Source organism: Antedon mediterranea, chromosome 6 (assembly GCF_964355755.1).
Source record: "Antedon mediterranea chromosome 6, ecAntMedi1.1, whole genome shotgun sequence".
Lineage (NCBI taxonomy): Eukaryota > Metazoa > Echinodermata > Crinoidea > Comatulida > Antedonidae > Antedon > Antedon mediterranea.
In genome coordinates, this window is record NC_092675.1 from 4,159,567 (window position 1) to 4,172,829 (window position 13,263).

The 13,263-nt window shown below is 30.9% G+C and overlaps 1 protein-coding gene across 1 annotated transcript in view; it reads left to right on the forward strand.

The window, feature by feature from the left end:
- Positions 1 to 13,263, forward strand: part of LOC140052686 (pikachurin-like) — a 52,725-nt gene that overhangs the window by 34,076 nt on the left and 5,386 nt on the right. The window contains exons 2-8 of the mRNA XM_072098369.1: positions 5,391 to 5,666; positions 6,353 to 6,560; positions 7,201 to 7,345; positions 8,703 to 8,883; positions 10,387 to 10,512; positions 11,164 to 11,401; positions 12,809 to 13,037. Of these exons, the coding sequence (XP_071954470.1) occupies positions 5,391 to 5,666; positions 6,353 to 6,560; positions 7,201 to 7,345; positions 8,703 to 8,883; positions 10,387 to 10,512; positions 11,164 to 11,401; positions 12,809 to 13,037 (1,403 nt within the window). The remainder of the gene's footprint in view (positions 1 to 5,390; positions 5,667 to 6,352; positions 6,561 to 7,200; positions 7,346 to 8,702; positions 8,884 to 10,386; positions 10,513 to 11,163; positions 11,402 to 12,808; positions 13,038 to 13,263) is intronic.

A 13,263-nucleotide genomic window follows, 5' to 3' on the forward strand; every position in this document is an offset into this window, starting at 1 on the left:
TCCCCTTGGTCTTAAATATGTATTCTACTGTTGAAGAACACAATATAGCTGTCTCCTCATGAACCCCGTCGTGAGGTGGTTTCCCGAATGATCGTAAAATCAAAACGGTACTGGGTATGACCAACTAGCGTTATTGTCACCAACTAGTCATCCATTCATAGAAGTACTGATGTAGTAGCCTATCTGTACGGTGACCATAGAATGGTACCAGAGACATGACTAACTACGACTTTTAGTTGATAGAAGATTGAAAACATTTTGTTAAGAAGAGTTGTACTGTATGTGGATATTTATTGAAAGTATGTCAATAATGTTTACACACTAGGCATATAAATAGTAATGTTTGTTAGTAAAAATAATTTTGAGTTAATAAGAATAAGATATAAGGAAGAAAAGCAAAGAGACTATGGACACAATATAGCTGTCTTCTTCTTAACCCACACCCAACCAAACAATTATACAAATATAGTGATGGATCAATACTTGTCCCATTTTTCTAATGTATATTTTTAGATCATGGTGACATCTTTTATGATGTGTACAAACCTTTATACCCAGGTGAATTTTTGCCTACCACCCACCATATAAAAGATTGCTTGTTTATAAGTTCCTAGTAACTGTTTATCAAACTTTCAATGCTCTCTATGATGCCTTTTAATTATACATCAGGGTACACTTTGAAGATATTATCAAGGGCCACCACTTATTGCATGTTTCTAATTTTGTTTTTCAACATCATAGAAATGGTCCATTTACACAGTATGACGAATAAGATGGTGATTGTACTAAATTCTGTCATCATCTCCCCATGACTTTTACTTTTTGAATCTGATTATAATTCAATTTAAGGAAATTTCATTTGCTATTGGTGTTTACAAAGCCCTATTCATTATGTCATTTCCTGAAAGAGATTTTAAATGCCCTAGATGAGGCAAGTGACTTACATCATTGAATTGTAATATGGCCCTAGGGTGAATTTGACAAACCTTTTTTTTACCCACGATTTATGCGATATTATATTATCACTTATTGATCTAAAAATAATATATACCATAATACAATTATGATGCCCTATATTTACAAGTCAACGAAAATGCCAACCTAATGGAGGTTAATTGTCCTCACATTGTACTGTAGTTATGTCTATTGTTAGTTTGTGGGATTTTATAATGCAAGCCGTGGGTGTATTTCACATGCATTAGCTTCAGGTCTTTCCCTACTTGGTCACTTTTCTGTATTACATTGAAATCAAAATCAATCAAGACCTCAATTCTACCAAAAAATGCTTATAGATTATTTCAACCATACTTAAATACACATACAGTCTTTGTAGAAACATTTTTCAAAGAAATTAACAACATGAAATATACTGTAGTTATATTGTATAATATTCATTCAATCAATCTGGTCCATAGAAAATAAATTATGTATAAGCAACAAAATAAACTGTACTACAAGACAATGCGCTCTCATCTCAAGATGGCATTCCAACTGAAAAGCATCTACAGTGATTGTGATTCTTCTTTATTGTATCAAACAAAAACAATTTCAATACAAAAGGTAGCCAAGATATAGCCGAAGCTAATCAAGCTTGGTACCTTTTATCTTAACTAACTTAAGCTACGAAATTAACAAATAAATAACAGAAATTAAAAAAAAAAATAAAATTTGATAACGTCAAAAACAACACAAAACATTTTGAATAATAAATAAATAACATAACATAACATAAAGTGCTGTATGTATTATACTGTAAAAAACAAAACCTTATCAGTTCAATAGATAATATCTGATGAATTAACAATATATAAAACATTGTAAATTATAGATTATTCTTATATAAAGATGTTTTCTATAATCGTTGAGACTAAAACATTTATATACCGTATATCATTTAATTCTATGACTTAGACTTGATAAGAACCAGCTACAGGACTGATGCTATTTCTCCTAGCTATTAATTACCAACAGTTTTATGTGTCTTATCAGTAAATTTAGAAATATTGTTATTACATATAAATAATGCATTTAAATACCTTTAAAGAAATATATGAATTATTCAACCTGTACTATATATTAATATACTCATGAAAAAGAAATACAAGAACTTACCACAAGATCATCAATTACACTTTGTAAGATAATAAATACCAGTGATGAAAAACTGTGCCATGTGGCAATGTTATGATAAGCAAAAAGTGTTTATGTAATAAAAAAAAAATATCCTAGCTTGAATTCATGTACAGATTCCTAATTCGGGTCTTATTAGAATGTCTCAAGTACATTAATTACATTCACCCACGCACATGCTTTCATACGTGTGGAGACTAATGATGTTTTGAAATCATGAATATTACATAACTGTATAGATAATAATGTATATAAATTAGCTAATAGGGTTGCTGAATTATTGTTATATGTATATGAAGTAAGTGTTGTTCAAATTTCATGCTTGAGTTGTGCTTCTAAAGTCCTCATAACATTAATGTTTAATGTGATTGATTGATTGATTTATTGACTAGTACACAAATGTTGGCCTTTTCTACAATGAGAATGAAGTGTAGAGTGATATAATACAAACTAAAGTTGTGTTAAAAACGTATTATAATAAAATTGAAAATTATGATCCCTACAAAGACCATGGTACTATTTGCGTGGTAATAACCATAGAACTTTTCCATGTGAACTACAAAATGTAGGTCTTTTCAGTTCAAAAGTTATCGCCAAGTTTTGTCTTTTTCCTATTGTTGTCATGGCTCCTTCTGTCATGCAAATAAGGTTTATTGTATATAAGTTGACATGATTTAATAAATTTTGACTACTATAACAACAGATGATTGCCCATCAAACTAATATGCCAATTATAGTTTCCCTGGATAAAGTTACACTTGTATTGTATAAAAGCAATTGTAGATGATTTTCTGTAATTTAAAACTAGATAATTTCAAATTTCCTGCAGTCAATTCATTACTTATTTGACGTTTAAGTGGTATAGTATTTATAGTAGTGAAATCTGAAGTACAATTTTTCCAGTTCCCAATTCAAGCGACATAATTGGTACATGTTCAAGCCACTCCTTGAGCATATAGTTCTAGTATTACTGGAGGTCTGATGTACATTTATGTCTTGTGTGCCTTAACAAAAAAACCAGTGCATCTTTCGGTAAGGGAGTAACCCTGTGTTCTGGTAAATTTTTAGACTCTGTCGTTAATTGGTACCGAATCTATCTACAAGCTTTGCTTTCAGTACTTGTGTCTAACTTGTAATACACTTCAAAGTCAAAGTAAGAATTCTAAAAGCTCAATAAAATGGACTAAATTGTTGTCAATATTAATTGTAATAGGCCTACATTACGAAAAAGTCCTCCCATGTAGAATTGTGGAATGACTTGAATTACGAACTACAAAGTACCAAATCAATATATATATTTAAATCATTGTTTAAAGAATATTTATTATCATTTTACAAATAATTTTAAAAATAATACTTGTTGCAGGATTTAGCTTTTTTATTATTTTTGTTTTAGTTTTTTAGGCTAGTTAGGGACATAGGGGGACACAACTAATCAAGCTCTTTTGAGTTTTTATGTGTTTCCTTTTCATCTTTTTTATGTTCTCATATATTGTTGTTGTATATTTTCATGATTGAGGATGAATAAAGAATATTTGAATTTTAATTATGTACAGCAACTATCATTTCTTTTCATAACGCCATTGCTTTGCGAGCTAAAAGTATGATTTGGATTCTTCTTGATTTTACAAGTTTCTTAAAGCTTACTGTGTTTTACGTCTTGTATTTGCTGAGTAAATAGTGTCCCGATCATAATAACAACATAATGTATAAATAATACCATTGTTTTTTAAAAATAAGAATCGAGTTTGTTGAATAAGCTACTGTAGGACAAATCAAAGATTTGAAGTAGTACTACCAACACCATTATTGGTTTTTGTTCTAATTATTGGAAAACTCAAATATTCATGACGTTTCTCTCGTAGTTAACATTAGTGATGAGCAAGTTATGTTTCAGATATGTTTTGCTTTAATTAGGCAGAATTCAGTAGCATGATTGAAATCCTTTAAACAAATCTGCATGGAAATGAGAATGCATCGACCTAATTACTTATGTTAATACTTTCCTAATCTATTTATATTACAAACGCTTGATAGCAAGTTATTAGAATAATTTTTTGGTTTATAATGAAAGCAAACAAATATATTCCTCAATTAAAAATATTAACATTTATTAACCGTCATTTAGCTTTTTACAGAATCAATTAAAATGTTTTTACGGTCAAATAAATATGGTAAACTAATTCCTTGTTCTCTAAAAAAATGAATAAATTATAAATAGAAAATATACATTACAAACGCAATAGTGGATGATCACCTAATGATTTAAATTACTATCAGTTTGCTTGACAGCATAAATGTCAAATAAATAATAAAAATGTCAATAAAAATGTCAATGTTCATAATTTATATTAGTACTATTGAACTATTTGTGTATTATATTTCAAGATAAAAAAATATATAAACACAACAGGCATAGAAATAAATTCCAAACCGCCCGGTGATACACTGAAAATTATTTAATTAATTTTTGAAACGATAAAGATGAGGAAATCTGGGAGAATGAGAAAAAGTCGCCCCAACTGAGACTCGAACTCGGACCGTCTGCTTGATATGCAGTTGCCCTAACCATTAGACCACTGGGGTTTTCATGGTATTGTTCTTTAACTCGATCGGATAACGACCCTTTAACATTCTCGGCGTGGTACGGTTGGAACACAACTAGTCCTCAGTTAAGATAAAAAAATATATATATATATATTTAAATGTTTGCAATTAGAGTATATAACAATAAATGATTAGTGATACTAAAAAGTTCCCAGCGCTCTGTATGAGACTTTACAACCTCCAACTGAGCGACCCATGCTATGGTGATGAAAAATGTTTTTAAAAATTAGTACATGCCTATAGTTGATAGAAAGTAAATTTAAATTATGATTTATGGAGTTGTCTGGGTAGAGGTCAAAGGGTATCTGACAAGGGTCGACCCCTATTTATTAAATATAATGAGAAGAATTTCTTTTCATGGCCTCTAAAATTATTTTATTTGAAAAGTATGTACAGAATTTAAAATGTCTTTGTTAAATTGAACCTAATTTTTGAACATGCACTAGTTTGTCATTCCACCCTTGTCTAAAAAAGTTGCACATGTAGCAATGTGATTTAGGGGAAGAATTTTATTTGTATAAAATACCTCCATGATTGAATTAACCATGGTCTGAAAATGCTGCCTAAATGGGCAGTATGCTTTGTAAGTCGGGTTTGAGATTTGCAACATGGACTTGATGAATAACAGCCTCACTTTTTTGCTTGTTTCTCAGATGGTATAGACATAGACAGTACAGAAGAGAGTGCATTCATAGTAGATTTGGATACATTTCCATCAGAGTTTGGAAGCGGAGGTGAATTCAGTGGAGATGATGAGTTTGGCAGTGGAAGTGGTACAGATGAAGAGGCAACAACAGCATCCGCCGTCATCGAAACGAAGGATCCGTGTGATGAAATCACATGCCAAAATGAAGGTGTCTGTCTACGAGAATCACAGAATTTCAGATGTAGATGTCCACTGGGCACTTTCGGAGATCTTTGTGAAGAATGTGAGTATATTGCAGAAAATGCAATTCTATTTTTGTTTCTTGTGTTCTTTCTCTGAACTAGATTTTAATTTTCTGCAAATTTTATTAATATATTGTGCTAGCCAGAGATTGCCATTTGAATATCCTTTCATATAGCATACAAATGTATTTATTTATTTATCCATCCATATATCCGTGTTATGTCTATCCATCTGTCCATCTAACCATTCATTATCCATTCATTTCATCTATCCATACATCATCTTTGATTCCTTTGTTTATCTATCCATCCATTCAACTGATAATCCACACATTCATCTATCTTTCCATCCATTTATCAATTCATTTCATCTATCCATACATTCATCTATTGATCCCTCCTGTCCATCCATTCAACTAATAATTCACGCATTCATCTATTTTTCCATTCATTTATCAATTCATTTCATCTATCCATTTGTTCATATATTGATCCATCCGTTCATCTATCTGTCCATCCCTCTATTAATCCTTACACTCATCTGTCTATCCATCCATTTATAAATTCATTTCATCTATCCATTCATTCATATATTGATTCATCCGTTCATCTATCTCTCCATCCATCTATTAATCCTTACACTCATCTGTCCATCCATTTATCTATTATTCATCACAACAAGCAGTTTTTAAAATGAATAATTTTCTTGTTATTTTTTTTTTTACAGTTATTGATATTTCATATCCTCAATTCTATGGTCATTCTTACATGTACTTTGAGAAGCCTGTAAGTATCAACATGTATGATGCCTTTGAGATGACTATAAAATTCAAAACGATGGACCGTGATGGCATTCTCGTTTTTGGAAGTCAAATGGAATCACCGCGAGGAGATTTCTTCTCCCTCGAGCTACGTGATGGAATGATTGAATTTAGGTGAAGAAATTTTAACATTTGTTCAAACGGATCAACCTAAGTGGTTGCTGGTCTTTATTTATAAATCTCTCTACTAAATAGAAAATATTTTTAGTAAAAATGTAACAAAAGTTTTGATTTCTGTTAAAAAAGGCTTTTACTAGTACTAGTATAAAAGTGGTTGTTGTTGTATGTCAAACTACATATCATTTGTGTTTTCTAAAATATAGTAAAAGCTAATCAACAGGCATAACTACAGTTTCTTACAGGCTATAAAACTGTTGACAATTCCAGCAACTTTAATCATTTAACAGTTTACTTTGATCATATTTCGGCTTTATTATTAATATATAAAAGCAATGTTAGCCTTTAGTGTAAGTGCTCATTAAAATGCGAAGTTTTTGCATTGACTGATTGAACCTAGGATAGTAGGGTTACAAGTAGTGCACTCAACTAGTTTCCCATTTCCAATTAAAAGCTTAACGTTTGGTCATTATCCAAGTCGCTGCCTATATCCCTTTATTGCTTATATCCCTTTATTGCTTAGTAACAATAAATCAGTTGCTGCAGACATCGTATGCGCCATGTCACCTAATAAAAAATATCTGTAATTGCTAATGTTTGATACATTTTAGTTGAAAAGTTATATTTTGTCTTACAGGTTTAGCCTTGGTCTACCGGAAGTCAAGATCACAAGCAAATCTGAGATAGATTTGATGGACTGGCATACTATAACAATTAAAAGGGACAACAACATCGCAAATATGGTCATTGATGGAGGAGAACGTTTAACCATTGTTGCAGAGGTTTGTATATCCCATGATTCATAGCTATCAGCGACTTTCACGCACAGGTTACGAATATATAATCACCTTGATGCATTTAAATTTTTGTATCATCTATTTTGTTAATGATGTGGATGTCTCATTATGATGTTAATAGTTTATAATGTACTAGGTAATATGCGTGTATGTTGCTAGAATACGTTGAACTTTTGAACCCTTCCTTTTTAGCCCTTAAGCTTTAATAAATAAAAAAATAATCCCAATGCAATCTGGTACGTTCAACAATTTTTATTGTACAAATCCTGTGGTTTTCCTGTTTTTATAGGTACATTTAGTAACACTCTGAATTCATTTAAATTAACATTTTATGTCTTTTTTCCCTACAAAGGCTGCAGGAAATAAATTAATTTTAACATATGCAACTGTAAATGTATATGTACGAGTATGTATTAAGTTTAAAATGCATAGTGTAAGAAGCATTATACACAGTAGAAGTAATATAAAATATAATATAATAGAATATATCTGAGATAATGAAAAGATGATGTTAAATAATTGTTTTTTGTTATGTTAATAAAAAGTAATAAAAAATAGATTTCTTGTACAATAGAATACCTCCCTTTCAACACCTGCATTCATATTAACATTAATATAAAGATGCATTGAATTCTCGTTAGTTGGCTGAATTCTCTGTTGACACAGAGGCGTACATACGTTGTCAGTGACACCACTTAGTGTATAAACCCTTCAGCAAGCGTAAAAATGCGTGTTTATTCCTACCTCATAATCATTGTACATGCAACATTTTGCATCATCACCTTCAATAGGTTGTATTGTACAATGAGAGTTTTATTTTAACGTTACAATGTAATATATTTGAAGTTGAGTTTTCATTTATCTTTACAAATTAAAAAAAAAAAAAAATTTTATTAACCGGCTTAGTATTCCCTTACGGACGAAACCCACCCACAATGATTAGATAATAGCAGAGCTGGAAAGTCGTAGGGGGATACAGGCTAGTTAACTTTTAAAAACAACAGAACACATATTGATTCGAAACCGAAGGAGGATGAAGTATAATTGATGATGAAGTGAGAGATATTGTAACATAATAAGCAATTCTATTGAGTTTAAGTCCTATCAACATTTTTATTTGGTATAATCTACTATTCTATTATGTACTGTACATAGCCTGTCTCAAATAAAAACTTATTGTACCAAACCAATAAAACTTGTCAAGCCAAGGGAGAACTGTTATACTGCTCTACCAAGTTATGGAGTGACTTAATAAGATTATAACCTCCAATTTAAAAGATGTGAATGTTATTGTTAAAAATCTTTTTTTTATCTAGAATATTGCCCTATTATTTTTCTTCAGGACACTTACCGAAAAATGTCATTGAACCAGAAGATCTACATCGGAGGTCACACCGTTGATGCGTATCATAAAAATGAGGGCAAAGGTCTTACCGGCTGTATCGAGGAATTGAAGATCAATGACTATATCTTTGATATGAGACAAACCCCATTGGGTGATGCAATTAATGGAATAGATGTTGGTATGTTTTATTTATTTTTTTTATTAGAAATTCGACACATTAGCAATATATATACATAAATATTCATAGAGAGAAAAAAAAGAGGTACATAGACAATGGAACAATAATGATAATAATAACCAGGTTAATGATGTGTCCAGAGAGAATAAAGAGGTACATAGACAATGGTACAATAATGATAATAATAACCAGGTTAATGTTGTGTCCAGAGAAAAAAAAGAGGTACATAGACAATGGTACAATAATGATAATAATAACCAGGTTAATGTTGTGTCCAGAGAAAAAAAAGAGGTACATAGACAATGGAACAATAATGATAATAATAACCAGGTTAATGATGTGTCCAGAGAAAAAAAAGAGGTACATATACTGTACAATGGTACAATAATGATAATAATAACCAGGTTAATGATGTGTCCAGAGAAAAAAAGAGGTACATATACTGTACAATGGTACAATAATGATAATAATAACCAGGTTAATGATGTGTCCAGAGAGAATAAAGAGGTACATAGACAATGGTACAATAATGATAATAATAACCAGGTTTAATGTTGTGTCCAGAGAAAAAAAAGAGGTACATATACTGTACAATGGTACAATAATGATAATAATAACCAGGTTAATGGTGTGTCCAGAGAGAATAATGTGCTGACAAAAGGGAATTCTCTCTAATAAACCACTAACCTGCGAAAAGAAAACATTGAGTACATTAAAATAAATTAAAAAAAATATATATATATTTAAGATTTAAAAATGTTTTTATTTACTTTATTACAGTGTTGTGCATTCATGATGTTTTTAAACTTGTCATTTTAGATAATATTGTCCTATTAATAAAAGTACTTTATACTTGCCAAAAAGAACATAAATTTGTTTAATGTATTAAAATAAAATAACCAATGAATAATTGTCCCAAATATTTCCAATTTAATTTTTTTTAATATTAGTAAGCAGTGGAGTATTATACTATCTGATTTTCTATATTTATATGATATGATATACTTAAGTATTTCACTATAAAACATTATAATTGTAAATGATTTAAATATATAATTTTTGATGGGTAAATGTTGAATATTGGTTTGTTTGTTCATAGATCATATTATGCTTCTTCTCAAGTTGAGTTCATGTTTCTAACTGCTTTGGCTTTAGTGAGAATGCTATGGAAATGATCATGTTAATTTTTAATTGTCACTAATATAATATTATTAAATATTTGTGTTTAATTTTGAATACTGTTAAATAAACAATACATATACATTTAACTGTACATTTTGCAGATTTTTGCAAAAGAAATGGTATTTACTGACAGAATTTAAAGGAAAAATCTTATTACCATAACAACACTTGTTATTTTCCTAAGACGACAATTCCAGAAATTGCTCGTTTAATTTAAGAAAATACAAAATTAGATTGTTCATTGAGGATAATCAACAAAGCCTTAATTGCAGCGGTGTCCTCGTTAATTTCCCTTTTAATTTATTAACTCAATTGAAACAGGCGAATGCAGTAGTGGATTGTGTATGGCCGACGCTTGCGTGAATGGTGGATCCTGCGTAGTGACGTCAACGATGAACTATCAGTGTCTCTGTCAACTTGGATTTGGTGGTGTTTCATGCGAGCTTGGTATGTATACAAGTTGATTCAATAACTGTTCCAAGGTTTTTGTGAATGATTGATAATTGATGTATATTAATATTGATGATGTTGAACTGATGAAGGGCTAGAGTTGCCCGAAAGATTTTTCTGGCTCTTTTACAATATGGTTTTGATTGAGCTTTTTGCTTATTTTATTTTTTATCTCCGTTGAGATTCAGCCACTGATATTTTCAGCATTGAAATTTTTTCAGTAATTTGCCTTTGGATTTAATAATATTGATTGCTAATGTATTAATGTATAAATTGATGATGATAATGATGATGTTAATCAATGATTATAATATATAGATCCATAATTATAGTATGTATAGATAACACGGTTTACAGCTTAGCGTAACAAAATACTGCAGAAAGCTAATTTACTGCAGTAAAAAATTCAGTACTAAACTATGTTTCTAAAACACTATCAAACTTTATTTGACAAAAAAATGTGATGTGCCCATATATGGACATGATGATGTCATATCACTACTATATTTTGGCATATCACCACCATATAATTTGGGCAAATCACACTTTTTTGTCAAACTAGTTTGATAGTGTAGACAGAGCTTTACTCATATTGTTTTATTATAGTTTTATGAATACAAATTGAACATTATCTTACGTTATCCACAGAACTCGATTTAATAGTGCCCTCGTTTGGTGGCTATTCATACCTGGCGTTCGAAGGTCTTAATAAGAAACATCTGACGTTCTTTGAATTGTCCATGATCGTCAAACCGCACAAGCCGAACGGTGTCCTCGCTTACTGCGCTCAGAGTTCAGACGGCAACGGCGACTTTGTTTCGCTAAACCTTGTCAATGGTTATGTGGAGTTTAGGTTTGACTGTGGTTCCGGTCCAGCAATTGTCAGGTAAGTAAATTGTACTGTAAGGTTATCGTACTAAAATATATGTTTTTTGAGAACAAAGTTCTAGTTCATGTATACCATTAGGTTTCCACTATAAATCTAGAATGTTTTACTTTGTGACTTTTATACCCCGAGTGTTTGCCATAATTGTTTAAATATAAAGTATGATGACCTGTGGCAAAAGCAAAAAAACATCCAGTTGTTTGTTATGAATATACTTCAAAGGGTATATGAATGAATATGAAACATGTGGAACACAACATTTATAGAAAATTAAGAAGCCCACCTGCATAAATGTGACCAACCCATGTGCGACTATACTCAAATGAGATTCTGTGCAGTAAAAGATGATGAAAGGGTTAATGAAATGTAGACCAAAATATATATCCCACCATATTAGAAGTATACATTCTTAAAAGCTAATTAGATGTTTAAAAATAATGTCAAAATACTTATAAATGTTTCCTTATTTTACACCTTTAAAGTTGACTTTGAAATATATATATATGGCCCAATCCCGTCATGACAGACGATAACCTCAGGTCCAAAATCTAGTCTAAGCTAGGTACTTCTATGGTACTGTTGAGTTCCGTTCCAGGGTTCATTTATTTGGTAAAATATTTGTATACAGTAATTTATAAACATCTGCAATTAGGTTTTTAAACTACTCTGCTGGTGACGAATCTACGAAAACAATCTCTAAATATTAATAAACAACTGAGCTTTACAAAACTCTAAACAAAAGATAATGGATGGTCATACAGTATCTTATATTTTGGTCAAACACGTGATAATCAACATTCGTGGCATTAGTGCTTTCAGAACTACAGGAAACATAAACGCCTTAATGTCATTTTATACACGCATAGCAAAGTGATTGTTTTATGTGTTAACGTCAAACATGGACATTCATCACATTCCTGCAGGTGCTGTTCACAGTCGCGCAATATGTATGTGCACTTTTGTTGAGTGGACAATCGTAAAATGGATTACTTTGCATGTTAATTTCTATAGGAGTCCCAAATGACATGTAATTATTGATTGAAACATGATGAGAAATTAAATTTGTTTATATTCATTTTAGTGTTTAGATATTAACATTAAAATATGATAATGTAAAGATGAAAACAGATTGGAGCTGTCTATCCTGAATAATTTTTTCCATATACCCATGTGATCCTTCATCAGTATTCATCCAGATCCAGATCCACAGTGGAGCACATTGTCCATATTTATTATTATATTATTGTTGGAAATGCTCTCGAAAAAATCCGTAAAAGCAGAGGATATAAACTACTTAAAAAATATTATTATAGATTTTTAAAAATGTTTCAGACATTCTCCAATTCTGAATATCTGGTTTTTGTATTTTAAGTATTTAATTAATGGTTGCATGTTTTTATTATGCAGGTCATCTGAGAAACTAGACCTCAACAAGTGGAATTCTGTCGCTATTTCACGTACAGGGCGGGATGCTGTCTTGATGGTTAACGATGTAGGTGAGGTGAAAGGAATGTCTCCAGGTGGCTTCTCGCAAACCACATTTAAAACTGATCTATTCATCGGTGGAGTTCCTAATTACGATAATGTAGCTAGTAAAGCAGAGCTAAGTGTTGGAATGGTTGGAGATATTCAAAGGGTATGTCTAATTATATTCAGTACCTGAAGGAAAAATATCATTTCACTACAGTCTTTCAACAATTTAAGCATCACATTTTGGATTGTACGGTAGTAAATGAACTCAAGATACGTATAATACCTTAAGTTACCTTCATACTGAACCTGGATTCCAGTTGCTGGATAATCCTGGAAATGAGAGTAGTGATTAGGAATAAAAATGAACCTTTAATAAGTTATGTTCACTG